At 41.5% G+C, this 20,481-nt stretch overlaps 1 protein-coding gene across 1 annotated transcript in view; it reads left to right on the forward strand.

Moving 5' to 3' along the window:
* Positions 1 to 220: 220 nt before the first annotated feature.
* The window catches only part of nnt (nicotinamide nucleotide transhydrogenase), a 30,414-nt gene continuing 10,153 nt past the window's right edge, over positions 221 to 20,481 (forward strand). Inside the window, exons 1-16 of the mRNA XM_035607208.2 lie at positions 221 to 373; positions 1,972 to 2,195; positions 5,293 to 5,522; positions 5,621 to 5,838; positions 6,143 to 6,230; positions 6,328 to 6,416; positions 6,715 to 6,902; positions 7,462 to 7,595; positions 7,758 to 7,949; positions 9,424 to 9,577; positions 10,928 to 11,089; positions 14,321 to 14,431; positions 16,936 to 17,081; positions 17,320 to 17,515; positions 18,133 to 18,366; positions 19,362 to 19,522. Coding sequence (XP_035463101.1) covers positions 2,042 to 2,195; positions 5,293 to 5,522; positions 5,621 to 5,838; positions 6,143 to 6,230; positions 6,328 to 6,416; positions 6,715 to 6,902; positions 7,462 to 7,595; positions 7,758 to 7,949; positions 9,424 to 9,577; positions 10,928 to 11,089; positions 14,321 to 14,431; positions 16,936 to 17,081; positions 17,320 to 17,515; positions 18,133 to 18,366; positions 19,362 to 19,522 — 2,457 coding nt within the window. The 5' untranslated portion in view covers positions 221 to 373; positions 1,972 to 2,041. The remainder of the gene's footprint in view (positions 374 to 1,971; positions 2,196 to 5,292; positions 5,523 to 5,620; positions 5,839 to 6,142; positions 6,231 to 6,327; positions 6,417 to 6,714; positions 6,903 to 7,461; positions 7,596 to 7,757; positions 7,950 to 9,423; positions 9,578 to 10,927; positions 11,090 to 14,320; positions 14,432 to 16,935; positions 17,082 to 17,319; positions 17,516 to 18,132; positions 18,367 to 19,361; positions 19,523 to 20,481) is intronic.

The following is a 20,481-nucleotide window of genomic DNA, read 5'->3' on the forward strand; positions in this document are numbered from 1 at the left end:
ATGAAATGTACTTCGTGCATATGTTTTAAAATATGACCTCTAACATAGTTTTGTGTCATAATCGGCGGATAATATAAAACATGAAGGTTAAATGATATTGTTAATGAATGAGGATGTCGAGGTAACTTTCACCCGGTGATATATACACAAATAGATACATAAACACACAGTATTCATATATATAAATATATGTTTTTTTATTTATTTAATCCCCTGCCAGGGCCGACACATCAAAAGCCGTCGGATATCCTCTGATGCATCTCATCTGACCCAGTAACATCGGCACTCCGGGCCCCTGCGACAGACGTCTTCCGGGTCGACTCGGCGAAGTTGGCCTGTCGCTGCTGCACCAGAGACCGGACCGTCTGCAAAGGTCAGTGGACGCAGAGCTCACCGCTTCACTTTCACTTGTTCCTTTCTCTCCCGCCGGTGCACTCGTGTCGGTTTTGCGTGTCCGTGGAGCTCAAAACACGCAAGCGGGGTTCTTTTGGTTTTAGCCGCCGAGCTACACGAGCGTTAACGTTAGCTCGTTCTGTAGCTTTTTGTCCCCCCCCTCCCCCCGTCCCCCTTCTCACAGATGCACTGAGAGGAGACAATAAGAGAATAACACCATGTTAGTCTCTGACGTGGCTCGGACCTACAACTACATCAACAACAACAACAACAACACTCCTTCCATCGCTTTGTACGCTTCAGCTTCTCATGTTGCTGTTATTTGAAAGAAAGAAAGAAAAAAAAAACCCCGCCGGTTTTAGCGGACATTTGTTTTTAATGTTGTCATAATGAGAGGTTCATGAGGCGTTCAAGTACCGAGTGAAACGCGGATATTCACGTCCACTGGTTCACTTAGTTTGAATGAGCTAATGTTAGCAAGACCGTTAGCTGCACCTGAGTCGTTCATATTTTTGGTGACGTGTTACCTTCCCCCTTTTTATATATCATGTCCTGAACACACACACACACACACACACACACACACACACACACCGAGTATCGTTTTAGTTTTATGTACTTGAGTTGTTGGTTTGACATTTGACACAGGACATTACCTGTATATGATGTTTGCCTTGACTTTATTTTATTCATCTTGGATAGTCCACAAAATAATAAGTTGCAGCCCTAATGATTGTCCTTTGACTCAATTTAATTAAACTTGGTCAAATTCTAATTTGACTACATTGTATATGTAAAGACCTCTTCTCTTCCATTTTGTTCCAATTTGCATCATGGGAAATTACTTCTAAACGCTGCAACTAACAATTGGTGTTGTTATCATTTAATCAGACCATTTCATAATGAATATATTATTTAATCTTTAAAATATCAGAAAATATTGAAAAATGACAAGTCCTATCACAAGGTGTCAAGAGTATAAAACCCACAAATATTCAATTAACTGTGGAATAATAAAAAAAACTTTGACTAATGATTTGATCACTTGTCTTTTTTTAAATTCAAAGTGTCGGCACTAATGAGTGAATGTGTGGACTTTCAAACTGATGTGTGCTTTTGACCTTATAAATGTCAAAGAAGGACACGGAGAATGACAGACTAGTTTTTATTGCCAGTCAATTCTGGTTAATACTCCACTGCATGAGCCATGCTGCTCCAGTCCATGTCTGCTTTATTATCTCTCTAACCAAGGACAGATTATTAGCGTTTATCCAGCAGCCAGATTCTGTGTCGGATGTTGGTGCAAATACACGTAGAAATGTCAGTGAATGTATTGTGTTGTATAAACAAAAGGTCACACGTGCTTGTTCTACAAGTGAACAGGGTAGGACATACTTCTGCTGGACTTTTTCCAAATATAATTGCATTTAACTGATAAAGCTGGAAAAAGGATTAACTCTCTAACTTTCACTTTGACTCTTTTATCCTCTTGTATTTCTTCTTTACCCACAATCCTCCTCCCCTTCTCTGTCTGTTGGTGCCCTCATGCCTCACCTGTCTCTCATGTCTCCTCCCCAGGAGGAGTGCTGCCTGTCCTGTTGAGCTCCTCCTGGTGTGTGAGCGTCCGGTGTGTGTGTGTGTGTGCACCATGGCGAGCCTCCTTCGTGTTGTGGCGACCAACTGCTCGGCCCCTGTGTTCAGCGGGGTGTCCTGCGTGAAGCTGCAGAGCGGCCGTACGATCAAATCATCATGCCTGCGCTTTTTCAGGACCCATCAAGCTCTTGGACGATGTGCCACTCCAGGTAAGGTACACACTGATTTGGAAGCAGCATATGTAATAAGGTTGATTTAGAAAAACAGAAGCATTTATGACTATATTCAGTACAAAAACTGCAGAAAACTGAGTTTTCTTAAAACTTAAATAGAACATTCATTGATGTGTGGAATGGATCTTGCAGACTTTTCTGTGACACATGATCTTAACAACTTGTGTCTCATATGTCCAACATAGATAGAAAGCATAGAGGTTGTCAGGGGTGACACACACTGTACCAGTGCCATAGCAACATCTGAATCTTTTCCAGCCCACTCTGAGCAAATAAAACTCCAAACATATATATTCTGACAGCATGTCAGGGTTTGGACATTTGATTTATTGACTGCATGCCTGCACTGGTAGACAATCAATGATATATTGAGTTTAAATATACCTGCAAAATTGTACAGCTACTATATGTAAGTAACATTACCACTTTGAGATTTAGAGCTGAATTAGGTTTAATTGATTTGCAGATCAACAAATTAAGATTAATCCAATTACTAATGATTTAATTCCCCTTACAAAAACACCAACCATTGCCTGCTTTTAATCACTTTGATCCAGTCCTGGACTGTTGGAAAATGGTGAGATTATATTCTGAAATCTTATAAAGGTGAATTTCACACCATTTCCTCTCAGTTTTCTTTGCAGGAGGAGTGCTACACTTTGAACTGGACAATTATTTAGCAAATACAGGACAGTATATTTGCATTTAGGTCATGTTTTTTTTTATAAAAGAAGTACTAAGTAAGCAAGATCATAATTGGGTGGTTTTATTCAGTGTTGCCATGCCAGTTTTCCTCTTTTTGGAAATTTAAACACTGTTGAAGTTTATAGATTCATGTTTTACAGCTGATAGCAACATGAAAGCAGAGCCACCTGTAGAGTCTGTGTGCTTTCTCATGTACCGGTGTATCAGCTGCAGGTGTCACCTACTCATTACACACACACAATGACTGAGGTTGTGTTTTCAGTAAAACGGTACTACACACATTTACAAAGGACAAGTGTGCTATTCATAACCATTGTCCTTCGTTGGCCTTGGCAGCTGGTTAATAAAAGATCTGTCATTGTTCTTAAAGTATGCAGCGCAGCAACCATTCCTTCATTCTTTCTTTCATTTTGCAATGTGTGTACATTGTTATGGAGAAGTTTATCCACTGTTTAGACAGAATAGATATAAATGAAATTCAACATCCAGTTTTTTCACATCTGTTGTAAATGTCAGACGTTCGTTTGCTCTGAGCTCCAAGGTCACATTCATTCTCCTGTGTGCAGTGTGTGCAGTGTGTGCAAGCCAGTACCAGCTGGTTTGCCGGTGCTTCATGTCTGTGCTGTGTTTTGCCGGGTTCACGGTTGTTTCACTGTCGCCCTCACTCTCTCTGTGTAGTGTTGAAGTATTGCTGGTGACCCTATTGCTGGCTCACACTGACTAGAGGTTTTTGACATTCCTGCAGGTCAGTTAGCTCCAGCAGCAGCTGGCAGGGTCTATTCTGGACAAGCAAGTATCAGCTTACAATCTCGCAGACAAGTAGAGGAGGGGAACACACACACACACACACACACACTTGATAATGCTTTCACCTCTGGGGAGCCTATAGACGTACAGTATAGACGGAGGCAGCGTGCTGATGTCAGGCTGGATTTATGAACTGTGACATGGACATATTGACACTGAGACTTTAAGAACAGACTTGGCATTATCATCTTTGACGCAATCGTTTGTGGGACTAGTATTATGAAATTAATACACAAATTATGCTTCTTGGTTTGCAGATGCTACCTATGCTGAGTTGTCTTTTTTTTCCCCCAAGTTGTGAAAGAGACATAGAACCCTTAACCCGTATCAACTGTTCAAACTGAAGACAGGGTTGGTTGCTTCAGCTGCTGGTTTGAATGTTTATCAAACTCAACAACTCTTTTTTGGTGTGTTAACACCACCACCTTCTAAAATGTCAATCAATCAAAGCATTTTCGGCAGTATCAAAGGCCTTTCCGATACTGGTATCGGAATCAGAACATCTCTACGTCTGTACCCAAGTTTATTAGACTCATGCCGCGCAGTGTGACTTAAATGTGTCTAACGCTGATTTCTACCCGAGAGCAAACTAGTTTACCATCAGTGTCAATGTGGTGACTTTTGGTTTAAAGACTCAGCAACAATCAAACGCAGAGCTGGTAGCTAATAATTTTTTCTTGTGTTGTGGATCTGAATGTGAAACTACAGTTGTGAGAGGACAGGTCACCACTGCAGGGTGAGAGGAAAGGCAGCCTGTCAGAGGCTCTGGTGTTTATATATAGACGAGGAGACAGTGGTAAAAGAGCTGCGCTGGAATTTTCCATAGGAGCCAACGCAGCATGTGACCTGCCTGTCGCTTGCACACTAGACCTGGACAGAGTACTAGCCTTAGTCTTTCATTTGCAAGTCATTCGTCTCCTGCGTTTCTTTCCTTTACCAATGTCATTTACATATTAGCTCCTCTGGTTTTCCCATATGTTGAAACAGCTGTGCTTAGAATAGCAGAAAAAAAAGCTTGTGGTCTTGGATGAACTGCTGACTCTCACTCAGCAGATGAGATATAATGAAATATTTTTTCTGTGATATTTAGTTCAAACATTTGAATCTCCAAAGAATGAGCTGTGGCTCCATCTTCAGGTTAAACATGAATGTGTCCAATTCTTTGGTTTATGACCAAATACCTGCAAAGTGAAGACATTTCCATCAGCCTCTGATTAGCAGATCATAGCACATTGGATTAAGATCTTGAAAAGCTTCACAGATGGCGGCATGTTGTTACAGGACACTAACCTAAATACTGCATTCAGTATTTATGGTATAAACTCAGTCATTTACTGAGGTGTTTTCTCCTTCAAGCTCCACTGGAATTGTGCATGGAAGATAATTTTTCTCTGTGCTTTTGTAATTTTATGATTTTTTTTTTAAAGTGTCAAACTTCTTAAATCGTCAGCTCCAATTTATTTCATCCTCCTATCTGTGTTTTATTTTTCATCTTGTTTGTGAAAATATGCAGAGAAACATCTCTCACGTGCTCCTGTATTGTTTGTCTTTGCCTCTCCAGGTATTCCATACAAACAACTCACGGTCGGCGTTCCCAAAGAAATTTTCCAGAGCGAACGTCGTGTGGCGCTGTCTCCCGCTGGCGTCCAGGCACTCATCAAACAGGGCTTCAATGTGGTCGTGGAGTCCGGAGCCGGGGAGCCTTCCAAGTTCGCCGATGAACACTACACCCAGGCTGGAGCAACAATCAAAGACGTCAAAGATGTCCTGGCATCTGATGTGCTGGTCAAGGTGAGATTAAAAGTGCCAGGGGTGGTGGCGGCTGGAGGATGGGGGGTCAACTTGTCAACATACTGTCTCTTCTCCGACCAAAATGTTTCTGCTTCCAGGTCCGTGCTCCCGTTTTCAACCCCGCTTTGGGCATCCATGAGGCGGAGATGATGAAGGAAGCGGCCACGTTGATCAGCTTCATCTACCCGGCTCAGAACCCAGAGTTGATGGACCTGCTGTCCCAGAAGAAAGCCACTGTCATGGCTATGGACCAGGTTCCGCGAGTCACCATCGCCCAGGGCTATGATGCCCTGAGCTCCATGGCAAACATTGCCGGGTATGTACATGGTGCCTTCAAGTGTTTGCTGTTTTTATGAGAATGGTCAATAAATTAATCTATTTTTTAACTTGCTATACCCTTAAAATATAAAAAAGTAAGCAATGTGGCACGAGTTGAGACAACTTCTAACTTAAAACATTTGCACGATTAGCTTGCAAGGTAGATCCTGGCTGGCTATTTTCTGCTGTTTGTGTTAATGCAGTAATATCCGTGGTGAAAAAGTATTGTTATGTTTAAACACAAGAAGAACAGTATTTATTCTGATTTGGTTTCACTGTTGTTTCCTGTGCTATAATTTCAGGTACAAGTCCGTTGTGCTGGCAGCGAACAGCTTTGGTCGCTTTTTCACTGGACAAATTACAGCAGCCGGGAAAGTGCCACCTGCGAAGGTGCGTGGAATGAGTGTTTGTGTTTCTTTTTTATAAGTATGAATGTGTCTTGTGTGACTGTATTGCAATCCCATGTCCTGTATGTGTTTTTGAATAGGTGCTGATCATCGGAGGTGGTGTGGCTGGATTGGCGGCTGCTGGCACTGCCAGGGCCATGGGAGCCATTGTCAGAGGATTTGATACCAGGTTTGTTTCTACTGTGACATGTCTTACTAACAAATTAAATGAATACTGGTGAAATTACGATCACATTATAGCCAATGTGATCATTTTTGTTAAAGGCAGGGTAGGCTATCAATTTTAAAACCATTTTGTCTTGTAAATCCTCTTTTCATCATTATAGTGAATAGACATTCAGACGTGCGTGCGTGCGTGCGTGCGTGCGTGTGTGAGAGTGTGTGAGTGAGTGAGAGCTCATGTTCTATCAGAGATATTTTCCTTCTGCCTAACTAAGACACCACCTCTTCTCACATCCTTCTCCCAGAGCTGCAGCTTTGGAGCAGTTTAAGTCTCTGGGCGCTGAACCGCTGGAGGTGGACTTCAAGGAGTCAGGAGAAGGTCAGGGAGGCTACGCCAAGGAAATGTCCAAGGAGTTCATAGAGGCTGAGATGAAGCTGTTTGCCAAACAGTGTCTGGAGGTGGACATTGTCATCACCACAGCTCTTATCCCTGGTACGCACAAACTGGCACACAACATAATCAACTGACTGTAGATGTAGAAAGTGAAAGGAACATTTTCATAATTAGACAGAGCTCAAACATTAGGGCATGTAAACAGCTTTTTCTCCTGGTCTTTGAATATCTGGAATATCACAGAATATGAGACATATTGTCAAAAAAATTGAAATAAAAAAGGGACAAATCGTGGAATATGGAACATTAAAAATTACATTACCGGAATTGAGTATGACATATTTTTTTCAGCAGCTTCACATTTGTGAATGGGAAATGGGATTTACATTTGTAATAGTATTAATTGTGAACTGCGTTTACACAGCACTTTTTAAAACACAATTACAAAAGGCCTTCATAGTTCAAATTTTAAAACATTAAGGAAAATAAGATTGGGGAATAAAATAATACAGTAATAAATCTTAACAATAACAATAAAGTAATAGAATTACCATAATTAACAAATAAAAGAAGACAATGCATGTAATAAAATGGTGTACTAAAATTAATGAAAGGTTGTTTAAAAATTGATGTCCGTGTTTCCATTTTTACATCGCAGGTAGGCGGGCGCCCATCCTGATCACCAAACCAATGGTGGAGAGCATGAAAGATGGCTCAGTGGTGGTGGACTTGGCTGCTGAGGCTGGAGGAAACATTGAGACCACAGTACCTGGAGAACTGTCCGTATACAGGGTCAGTGCACATACTGTCGACACATGCTCCCATCCTCAACAAATATGATAGATTTTTTTATTTAGTTTTTAGGTTGATTGCGTTTTTGAGGGTGTCAGACATTATCTGTCTTCTAATTTAGTGTAATATCACAAAACCTATTATTGTTGTTGTTGTTTTTAGGGAGTGACGCATATCGGCTTCACAGACCTGCCGAGCCGTTTGCCAACACAGTCCAGCACTCTGTACTCCAACAACATCACCAAGCTGATGCGGGCGGTCAGCCCCGGCACTGAGAACTTCTTCCTGGATGTGAAGGACGTGTTCGACTACGGGACCATGGATCACGTCGTCCGGGGATCTGTGGTCATGCAGGTACAGCGTGAGCTCGCACGTGGCCAGCAGTTGAACACACATGCCTTTGTTGTGCACTGAGGAGATTTCACACAAAATTCTCAGGCGATAATCTGAGGATACACACAGTCGTATAGAAAATCATTCAAAAGGCCTTGTAGGTCTCTGCCACAGTCACTAGATGTCACCCTGTGGACATGTAGTTCTCTTCTTACTCACTTACCCCTTTAGGATACCTAACGTGTTATTCTATCTTTATTGTTATACGGAAACAAACATCTTTATTCAGTGACTTAAGTCAAATTGTAAAGTAGATTCTAAACTGTTTCTTAATGTTTCAGACAATACGATTCTTATATTATTGCAAAAAAGAAGAAGTTAAATCCGGGAGAAATGTATTCTTCTTTTCTATAGTATTGGCATAATTTATGCTTTTATTCATTTAATGAAATAATTGGTTGGTCTGTCCAACTGTGGCTAATCAGCAGGTTATTGTCGTCAGTTCTGAAGTTTATTTATTTTAGCAGTATTCTATATACTTTTTAAAATGAGTTTCCATGATTGTTTAATTTCTAAAATGCTTTAAGTTTACATTAATAATGATCATATTGTCAGAAAGTGAATTAGCCTGTTGATAGAATTGACCACTATAATCTTATCACAGACATATTGGTTATGTCTGATAAGATTAAAACATAATGAAATTGAGAGAGGCTGCCACTCCACCTCCTTTTTTTACCCTTCAACTCCGACACGGTGAGGCACATGTTCATTTTCCAACTGAACAATTTGCACAACAGATCTTTGTCACACTTGTGCAATAAAAAATTGTGTTATGTAAAATGTTAAGTTAATTAAAAAAAACTTGCTAATATGTTATTTGATGTCTTAAAAATATCTATCAATGTTAATATCAGCCTGAAAAATCCAGCATATGTCTGACCTTATTGTTATTTACAAAGGAAAGTAAGTTATACCAATACTGTATCTGACTCATTAGGATTTGTCAGACTTGAGTCATGGTTTCTAATTCTGTTTTTTGGAAATGTTTTGCTCTCAATCGGTCTCAGTTAATCTGATTGACCCATATCTAGTCTCAGCAGTGGTCCCACATCTTATGAATGATGCTGAAATACAGATATTACTTACTCACTCTGCCCACTGATCATTAGTCTGTTCACTTTGATCTTGACAGCGTCGTCTAATGTTTCATACATTTACTAATGCAGCAGAGGTCGTTGCAGACAATCAGGTGATGAGATCAGGGAATAAAAGCAGACTTTAATAAGTCATTTGATATTGTTGATTTAAATAAAAAGAAATGGCTGCTGTAACTGCCAGGGCTTTCAATATCCATTCCTCACTTCTCTTTCAAGTAGAGATACCAACTTTTTTTTTTCTTTAACAAATTTCCCCATTGTGGAACTAATAATATTTTACGGATTATCTTTCTGTATTTCATATTGTACCACTCTCTGTTTATTATCACTTTCAGGATGGAAAGAACCTGTTCCCCGCTCCTCAGCCGAACAACGTGCCCGTTGCAGCTCCTCCGAAACCCAAGTCTATCCAGGAGCTGAATGCAGAGAAGGCTGCACAAGTCTCCCCCTTCAAGTCTACACTCACCACTGCCGGCATGTACACGGGAGGTCAGTTGCTGTCGTTGAAACTGAGTGTGCCATTACATTTCGATTTTGTGGTCAAGTAGAGAAATCGGGATGATGTTAATGTGAGTGAAGTGGTCATTTACAAAGCGTATTTCTGTTAATCACCCCTTGTTGGGTCTTGAGGGAGGTTAACTTTTGCCATTAGGTGAAAGATAGGTTAATAATCAGCTGCTGGAATGTGCACAGGAGGCGAGAAATGACACATTACAAGCGCGCGCACACACACTGACACCCTGTTAGTGTCAGGAAGTGTGCATTGTAAAAACAGTGTCATGCTGAGTGTTTGTTTGAAGTGTTGCTGTAGTGGCTGGCTCCCATGGTGCCACACAGGGCCGGGTGTAAGTGCACCGCATGCAGTTAATGTGGTTCACACATTGTTTAGGTGCTGGAGCAGTTTCCTACCTCACACCACCAGACAGCTAATGATTTTTTTTACCGTTCTTTTTTTAAAGTGAGAACCTGGTTAGTGCTGGTTACATGCTGCTTGTTAACCTGCGATGTAGAGTAGTCAGTTTTATATTTTATATATTAACTGTCATGGACATAGGCAACTAATTTTGCTATAACAGTTTGGTAAAGAACGTTTGTTACGTCAGACGTGTAACCAGACAGATTTCTCTTTAATAACTTAACACGTGAGTTGAAGGAATAGGAAATGGGGGCAGCATGGGTGGTACAGCGCTTGCCACATCTTCGAGTCGACCAAATGTGCCTTTGTTAACACAGAAGCGTCGAAAGACGATAACAGGATAGGAAAATAACCCAAAAATTAAAAGATTTTGTTTCCCGAAATTCATTTTGTCTCCAATTCCTGTAATCTTTGCCTTCTTTTGTGAGATATTAGAGTTTCATGTCTAGGGGCCTCTATAATGATTCAAGTGGAACAATCTGAGGAGATAAAATTACTCTTTGGCTTTGCATGAGGATAAACTTGTACGAGTCTTCCAAGTTGGATTCTCTAAACAAATCCCTCTGCCAAAATATGTGAATAAAAAATCAGACGACAAAACCTCCCAGTGGACAGAATATTCATTTTGCATTCGGTAAACTAGTTAAGGGAAAAGGTTGGTTTCATAATGAAAATTATTAATTCATTCAGATAAAGGTGTTTTGAGATGAACTGTCAGAAAGTGTTTTTTGACATGATTTGTATAATGAGTAAATTGGTGAATGCCACAGATTACATCAAATTGTATATGCAATTTAAGAACAAATATGTTACTATGAGTGTTTTTCACTTACTTGCAGATTTCTTTTTTTAAATCTCTTCGCAATTGTTACCAGAACTCCCCTTTACTTTCATTAACTCTTGTCTCTCTCTCTGTGTGCCAGGTGTCGCCACCCTGCTGGGTCTGGGTCTGTCGGCTCCAAACGCCGCCTTCACTCAGATGGTCACTACCTTTGGTCTCGCTGGCATCGTGGGATACCACACAGTGTGGGGGGTCACTCCCGCTCTGCACTCGCCGCTCATGTCTGTCACCAACGCCATCTCAGGTCAGTTGTGTTTAGTTGCAGTACTGGATAATGGCACTGATCTGATTCGTGTTGTGTACACGTACAAGTCCAGGACGACACAGTTTGACTTTGCATGGTTCGGTTGAATCAGATGAGGACCAATTGTGCATGAAGCGCCCCATAGAATTACATGGAGACAACTTATATTTCTATTCAACAAGTGTGCTACACTTTTTTTCCTTGAATATAAATTATGCACAGTGCACAGAAGAGGCTGAATTCTCAACACGTTTCCCAGTTGTGTAACTGGGGACCAAGGACTCATTTTCTTTGGCCAATCCCTCCCCAAAAAATAACAAAACACAACACATCAATATTTTTGAGGCTTATAAGTGCAAAACAGTCGAGCAAGAACAAAAAACTTACATCATATTGCATGTTTTAAAAAAAATAAAGGTTTTACCTCACATGGACATTCCCTTTAATGGTAACTCTGAGCAAATGAAACTTACAACAAGTGACTACTGCCTAGTCCATCAAATAACTAGAAATTGTCTGTAATGACTGCGGTCTCTCTCAATTCAATGAATCAATTAAACTTCATTTGTATATCATCCTTTGTTCAGGTCTGTGATTTACCGATGATTGACAAACTGATAAGACAAATGTCAACAATAAAACCGATAAAAAAAAATGTTGCTGAAAGACTAACAAATATCAGGTTCGACTTCAAAAATGTTAGAGCACAGTTTTCCTCGTAGACACTTAATTTATAATGATTAGATATAATAACCTGAAATGTAATAGAAGAGAATGCAACTTTATTGATCCACATGGAAAAATGTCTTGAACCCACCAACAGATAAAAGCGGTATGACAGAATGTAACAGAAAACAAATGTAGCATTAAACCGCACCATCAAATTATCATTAACAACACAAATAGAATATTTTTAAAGCAAAGCATCACACATTGAAAACCCACCATTAGATCAAACGTGTAGCACGTCGGTGCAGCCAGGTCCTTGCAGCCGCACCGTTGCTTTCAGTGGTGCTGCCATTCGGTCCAAATTAAAAACTTTAAAGATCGTGTCCTTATTGTTGGCTGCCTCTTAACACAGAGGGGTGGAGAGGTTAGAGGGGCATGTTGCATGTGTGTGTTCTCTTGGCTTTGATCACTCAAAGACCCACACTGAGGGTAGGAAGTAACACACCGTCGGTGATCTTTGAGGTTCAGGGAAGTCCTCTGCTCGTTTACCCGTGCACACAGCCGGACATCAGAGCTCCGGTGTGGTATCCCATTAAAACTTAATTAGTGACGCCTACACCCTATTTTCACATTCCCATCCTCAAACCATTTAAACTTTTCCCTCTTAGTCTGTATATCCCTCTTTTCACTTTTTGGAAATTTTAGAAATGTTATAAGGGGATCAATCTAAAAGCCACAAGAACATCATTGAATACCGAGTTGAATCTGAGACCACACAGTTCAATCGGAGGTTTTCCTCTTCTTCATCTCCTCATGTTGTCTGCCCTCCGTTTGTCCTCTTCTTCTTTTTCTTTTCTCTCACTTCCCTCCCTGTCCAGGTATTTTCCCCTTTCATATTTGTCATCGCCTTTTTTAAATTATTTCTGTCACTGACTGCTTTTGGTTCTGGAAACGTTGAGACCAGCAGGGTTCTGTTGTTGCGCCAGCCATCGTAAAGACACACTCGCGCACACACAATCACTCAGACATTAGGGAATCCGATTGGAATTTTCGGGTTTGAGTGAGAGACAGTTACATTCCTCGTGTTGGGATTATAGTGTTACAACCAGTCGTGACTCTGACTGGTGGGTCATGTTAAACTCTTCAGACACTGGTCTCATATCCAGTGGCTCATTGAAGTGCATCTTTATATCTGGTGTCTGATATAAAAGGCTTTAATCTATTTGAGAGCACTGATTCACAGTTACACTACTGCCTGTAGCCTGGTAGACACACCTACAGGTCATTGGCGTGTGCGCGCGTGTTTTTGATACTTGGCTTCCAATCGTATATAACTGGGTTTTGGTTTTATGATTGGGTAAAATGAATTTTTGGCAAAGTCATGGATGTGAATACTGTTTATACAGATATATATTACCACCAGTTTATCAGTTATTACTTAAGTCCTGGGTTACAATTAGATTTTAAATAAAGAACTGTAGTTAAGATGAATCAGATCTTTGGACTGGCTAGAACACAAGACAGAGGAGGCCATGTTTAATCTAAAGTGTGACCAACCTGGAAGAACATTTGTAAAAGTCACTGCTTTTTAAAATGCTTTTGCAAGTAAGTTGTCAGCCGCAAAAAAAAAAAAATGAGAAGCACAAGAAATCACTGCTACCGAGCATTGATAAACACATGAATTTGAGCACATACAGAGTTCGCAAGTCAGGTGTGAGCCATGTCGGAGCAGACACGAACATATGAGCTCACCCTATGGACATTGGCTTACATCTGTGTCAGCATGGGTAATTGTTGTGGCAGCCTGGCAAAATTTGGGGTAATTTTGTGCCAGAAACAAAACTGCAAATGCCTGTGGAGCTCGCTTTCGAAGTGAAGTCTGTCCCGTCCTATTCTGCCTTTGTAGCCGCCTCTTTCGTATCAATGGAAATTTTTACTTAGCTCGTGTTCATGTCGTGTAAGTTGTGAAATGATGTTTGGCAACGTTTGAAGCTTGCTTTGTTTAGAAGCTGATATACACACGTGATTATAAAGCCGAGGGGGAAAAGGGAGACTATTGAGGGAAGGTCAAACTTCTTTCCTCATGTCCAATCTAACACGGTCGACCTCAAGTGCAAACCCACTCGCACGCACACACGCGCACACACTCTCTACCTGTTATTCAACTTGAATTGTACACAAACAAGTCGGTGTGAATGCAGGCTCCGGGGGTGCTGTCTGTTGCATCTCGCTGCCTGTAAGTCATTACAGGACTGATGGTATCAAGGTTTCCTGATCCTCATTTTGGTAAACACACTCCCACACAACCTCAGGTTTCTCTTTCCTCTCTCTTTTATCTCTACATTTCTTTTTCTCCAGTCCGATTCCGAAGTATTTTTTAATTTAAAAAGCTATTAGACCAGTCTATAGATTTTGCTGGTTGTCCGTAAGATGCACTGACTGCCTGAATAAATGCTCTGTCTGTGTTGTTTTTGTAACATCGTCACCAAAGTGTTCATCGTTCCTGTATAATGTGTCATGAAAGGGGAGGTTCATGAATGCTTAAATATCTGTGTTGTGCAGGTCTGACGGCTGTGGGTGGTCTGTCCCTGATGGGAGGCGGCTACACCCCATCAACTACTGCTGAGACACTGGCTGTGCTCGCTGCCTTCATCTCCTCGGTCAACATTGCTGGTGAGTCTCCCTCACGTGGACGCCTCGCGGCGATCCCTGCCAGTCACAGCAACCTTTAGCCAATAAAACCTCAACTGAGGCTGAAGATTGAAGCCTTTTATATTGATTATACAATAACATGCCTGCGACCAAGTTTTGCAGCTGCCCTCTCTACCCACCTGCTCAGACCAAAGTCGGTGGCTCCATCCTGGACCACACACACATGTTCACGCCTGCTATTGCTCTCAATAATTCCCATTATAATGATAAAGTGTTCCTGGACTCATTATAATACTCATCACTCTCTGATAGTCCTGGGAAATGGAGTGTGCCTCCAGGGCTGAGCCAAGAATTAGTTTTAATTTTCTCTTATTTGGCACACAGTTGGACACCAGGGGAGTCTTGGATGCAAGCAATTGAATAGTTAACTTGCAAAATGGAGACAGTTCAGCCCTGTGTGTGTTTTACGGCTACACAAAAACATTTTTGGGTTTTGTGTGAAGCAGGACAACGCAAGGTTTTGAGTTCGAGGCAAAGCTGTGAATCCTGCCACGAATCACTAGCACTTGTGGCATCAACACGTTTTTTTCGTTTTAGATCCCTTAACAAAAGGGGGGGGGGAACGCCACAGCCTTTATAGACATACCTAGTTTCTAACCCATTGTTTAATTCCATTTTTGATGTTCTCCATTGGTCCGGTTCCACACGCACATTTCTAAGTGGTTCACCACATTACCCATGAACCCCCTGGGAACAGGGAGAAGAAAAAATCCATTCCATTAAAAAAAAAAAAAAGGCCCGGAACAGAAAAGTGAAATTTTGCTCCAATAAAACAGACCCTGAAATCTGTCTTGTGTGTCTGCGTCCCAGGCCGTAGGTCCTTGTTCACTCCATGTCTCTGTAGTGGTAAAATCTGGAAATCCATGGAAAACACCTGGGTGTGTTCAACCATCATGACACAAGCTGAATCTCAATCTGTGCCACCAGGCCTCATTAGATTCCATATTTTGTTTTATGGCACCAGGCCGCTCATTTCAGGCGCTAAGCTAAAACTTATCGGTGACTCAGATTTCAAAACGGATCTTAAGTCAATTCACTGATTGACCTCCCGAAGAATGATACAGTTGATGATGATAGAGCTCTGTCTCAAACACGTTTTTCTTTTCAGCTCAAATCAATTAGGCCAATATCCAAAAGGGCGTTGATCAGGTGCAAGTGGACTTTGTTGTAAATTCTTGAAGATGTTTCACATCTCATCTAAGAGGCTTCTTCAGTTCTAACCAAGCTGTAAACTGAAGAAGCGTCTTGGATGAGATGTGAAACTTCTTCAAGAATCTATAACCAAGTCTGCTTGCTCCTGATTCAACAACTTTTTGGATAACTATGACCTGGATGAATGATGAATGAGAATCTCTCTTTTGCTGCAGTGTACAGTACACATCTGTTATGTAAAACCACATTTCCCTGGCTCCCTTTTGGGAAAACAAAGATCATGTCACTAAACGGTGATATTTATATTTAGCATTTCTGGGTTCCGTGATTTATTTTCCTGTCAATATTTTCTGTCTGCATGGATGGAAATCCTTTCATTCTAACCATTTTAACTGCAGAACCCAATCAAACACCCACCAAGTGCTCTCCTGACAAAAGTTCGCAGGATAGTTAGCTCTTCAGACAAGTAGCATTTATAAAATATCCCCGAGGACCTTTTTGGTTCCTTTCGATTTTAACAGTAAATTTGAAAATAATGTTGACATAATTTTTGGCTGCAAAAGTGAATGATTCCAGGTGGACTTTATTAGACCTCGTGAGGGTGTCGCTGATTTGCTTTTATTCTTCCAAGCGTTCCTAATATAGCGCCAGCAGACTGAGTCTGGGGAAGAAGAAAAAAAAATAACGAAAAGAATTGAGTGGATACTGGCTTTGCGTTGTTTTAAATACATGAACATTCCTCCATATTAATATATTGACACAGATTGGTCTGCAATAATAGTAGTCAGATTGTTATTCTATGTTTTAACTGGGACAGTCTAAGACTAAAATTACATGAAGTGAAAAGAAACAGGTGCTAGCCTCTGATTCACCCTCGTGTGTACGGGTGCCTGTGTGTGCACGTGGCTGCAGTCGTGCCAGAGGGGAAGAGGGAGACATACACAAGGTAAAGTGATCTTCTCCTGTAAAGCGGTGAGACACTGTCTGGTCCCAGTTTGACACTTTTGATGTTTTCTACTTGAAATATTTACACTGACATAAAGTAGAGTCATTAAATTCCCAATGTCGGTTATTGTGCTTGGCATCGATTGCTAGCGATTGGTTTTAAAACACCTGTTGTCTAAAATTAGATGTTTTTCCATTTAATTTAGGTGCTTTGACTCGCTGCCTTTTCATTATTCCCCTTGTTGCCCTTAGCTTTTTTTTGGCTTTTTTTTTTGGGCATATTTCTGATCACTTTGTTCTGTGAAACGCCTTTTTTTTTTAAAACTGTTGGTGTACAGGTGTATTCACTCTCTCCGTCTCTCACCCAGGTGGTTTCCTGGTGACTAAGAAGATGTTGGACATGTTCAAGCGCCCCACTGATCCACCAGAGCATAACTACCTCTACCTGCTTCCTGGAGGCGTCTTCGTCGGAGGCTACGCTGCTGCTCTGCATTCTGGTTACAACATTGAGCAGGTGTGGGAGGATGTTTATGCCACGTCCACATGTTTAGTTCAAGAGTGTATCTGTGGTTTCCTGCAGAATTGGTGCAGAATAACCCAGGATCATGCAAACGTTGGCTAATTATCCTCCAAATGTATTCTGTTTGCCCAGATGTTGGACTGGACCTTCCAAATGAATCATTTGACGACCGTGTGGTCCCTCATTCCTGGTCTATAACACTTTTTTTCCCCCGTTCTTTCTGTCTCACCAGATGATGTACTTGGGCTCAGGTCTGTGCTGTGTCGGTGCCCTGGCCGGCCTGTCCAACCAGAAAACAGCCCGTCTGGGTAACGCTTTGGGTATGATGGGTGTTGCCGGGGGGATCATTGCCACTCTGGGTGCCCTCAAACCAAATCCTGAGCTTCTGGCACAGATGAGCGCCGCCATGGCTGTAGGTGGCACTGCTGGTGAGTCTGTGTTTACGTCAATAAGCAGAAGTGCAGAATTTTGTTGCAGAAAATGGAAAGTCTGTAAATTAGTGGACATGGATTTTCCCTTGTTTGTAAGTATTTTAAGCTTGGCCAGATTAAGCAGCAGGTGTGTTGAGGTTTCCTGTGATGTTTGCATCAAACACAGCATGACTAACTACAGTCAGACCCAGGAGGTTTGTCGAAATAGTCAGCATCGTGGATTACTCACTTTCTCTCGCTCACAACGATTGTTCCAGTAACAAAATCTAGACTAAACCATCCACACAGACAATGTCGCCCCTTTTCTAAATGCAGAACTGTTGCAAGGTTTCCTGCAGGATTCACACACACACACACACACACACACACACACACACACACACACACACACACACACACACACACACACACACACACACACACACACACACACACACACATGGAATTTCCCGGAACAGACCTCAGCAACGGCAGTAACACCTGGTCCTTAAGACGGACCCACTTCCCAGCAGTCCTCTAAGAGTGTGTGTGTGTGCATGTGATTGTGTTTTGCATACTATTTTTGTGTGGGTGTGTCAGGGCCTCTGAACTCTATTCATGCGTTATTTGTCTAGGCCTGACCATCGCTAAGAAGATCCAGATCACCGACCTGCCCCAGCTAGTGGCTGCCTTCCACAGCCTGGTGGGGCTCGCTGCCGTGCTCACCTGCGTGGCCGAATACATGATCGAGTACCCCCACTTCGCCACAGACCCCGCAGCCGACCTCACCAAGATAATCGCATACCTCGGCACCTTCATCGGTGGTGTCACTTTCAGTGGCTCTCTGGTGGCGTACGGCAAACTGCAAGGTGAGGGAAGGAGTCGTATATGTGCTTAAAGGAGACATATTAAGCTTTTTCAGGTTTTCTCTTTCCTTTAATGTGTCATATAGTCATATATCATGAAGTTAAAAAGCTGAAAGACCGTGGTCAATGGAGTTCCTCTCCCCGACAGAAAACACTGCGCCTCGTCAGTAGTCCAGCCGATAATTCCCTAACATGGTGACTCGCCATTTTACAGAAGTGCATGAAGTGCATAGCAGCTTGTTTACAGAAAATACAGTCATGGTGAAAAATAAGACGAGGGATTTCTTTTCTTGGAGCGACGACAAAGTCGAGCTGTTACTGACAGTGTTTACAGCATTGTGCCTTCACTGCTGGTAATCGAGTCGTGACTCACAAGAACAAGTCAGGAAGTGAATGCTGGGTGACGTCATCATTACAAACGTTTCCTTATCCGGCCAATCCGTACCACAGTGCAGCCCAGGAGATTTCCAACTAAAAGGGCCGAGCAGTGTTTCCAAACCTCTCCGGAGTTGTGGGGAGGGAAGGCATAAACGTAGGAGCAGGAGCAGTGTTTTAAAATAATTGATGAAACAGGTAGATAAAGAAGTGTCCTAAACTCTTTTACACGTTTGTTGGATCACTTAATTATTAAATTGAATCAAAAACTCGAAACAGAATTCAAATTGTATATTTTCTTAATCAAGAAGGCCTAATGCTTCGTACTTGTGAATGTAGGAGAAGTTCATCAGGTTCATGTGCTGGCACCAGTCCTGGCAGACGCACAGTAATTTCCACAGTTGGCTGCAAGTGTTTCATAAGGACAAATTATGCAGAAGCATGACTTTCAGTTTATGTCAAGCCTCACGTGGTGGCTGCTGAAGGAGAACTCTAGTTCACAGCTGAATGATAAATACATGTTTGTTTGCAGTTATCAGAGCAGTTTAAAAAAAAATTCCTTATCATTTTCTCTTTCCCTTTGTCTTCTTGTCATTCTCGTTCTCTCCCTTCTCTCCATGCAGGTGTGCTGAACAGTTCTCCCTTGATGCTCCCTGGCCGCCATGCCCTGAACGCCACTCTCATGGCAGCTTGTGTCGGTGGGATGATTCCCTACATGATGGATCCCAGCTACACCACAGGCATCACCTGTCTCGGATCTGTCTCTGCTCTCTCGGCTGTCATGGTATGCCGTGTGTTTTCGTATTTTTGAGGTCTGTTTTTGCTCTGGTTGAGAACCGTTGAAAGAGGAAAATCTGATTGGAATTTTCTTACATGCTGACTGACGAAACATGTAAGAATGTGTTTAAAAGACTTCAATAAACATCAGGAAGGGGAAAGGCATAAAAGAGTCAGAAAAATGTAATGTTGGAGAGACAGACTTGGATGTAATATGTGAGAAAAGAGACAACAGAGGGGATTTAGTGGGAAAAAAAGTCCAGTAAGAGGCTTCTTGCACAGGAAACAGTAGCTGCCCAAAAATTCATTGAGTTAAGCTGAAAGCTGTTAATAGTCTGGCTGGTTTAGTGGCAAACAGGCTCGACTTTGTAATTCTGCCAGGTTCCTGCTTGTGTTCGACTCATTATATTGGGCTTCATCAATGTAATGCTGCGCTTAACTTTTGAAAGTGTGCCACAGGGTTTGTCAGAGGTAAAGATGTCTACGGTCAACAGCACAATGTCGATATTTTCTCTTTAGTAGAGCTAAATGGTAAGTCTGTGGCAAATAAACCTCTTGCGTGAATGGTAACATTTTTAAGAATGTGTTAAATATTCCTACAGTTGGAAATAAATGTATCTGACATTGGCAGAATTTTTGTTCTCATACACTCATACATTAGACATTAGAAAATAAATATGCCTTATGAGCTGATCACGAAAAGATATTGGTGATTTAAATCTTCTGAAAATATTATGCTCGAGTGAATCCAGGCAGAGCAGCCAGAGGTAGAGAGACAGATGTAGACTTCTCAGCAGGAGCTCGACAGACTAATGTACTTAACATGGAAAGAAATTAAAGAATATATATGTACATTCAGTTGCAATTTCTGCTGTTTTGCATATTCTCATTTTGCTGGGGTAATTATCAGTTCGATTATATGTAGAGGTAAAATGTTTTCGTCTGTTTTTTGTTTTAAGATATCCT

This window comes from Scophthalmus maximus, chromosome 20 (assembly GCF_022379125.1).
Source record: "Scophthalmus maximus strain ysfricsl-2021 chromosome 20, ASM2237912v1, whole genome shotgun sequence".
NCBI classification, from domain to species: Eukaryota; Metazoa; Chordata; class Actinopteri; order Pleuronectiformes; family Scophthalmidae; genus Scophthalmus; species Scophthalmus maximus.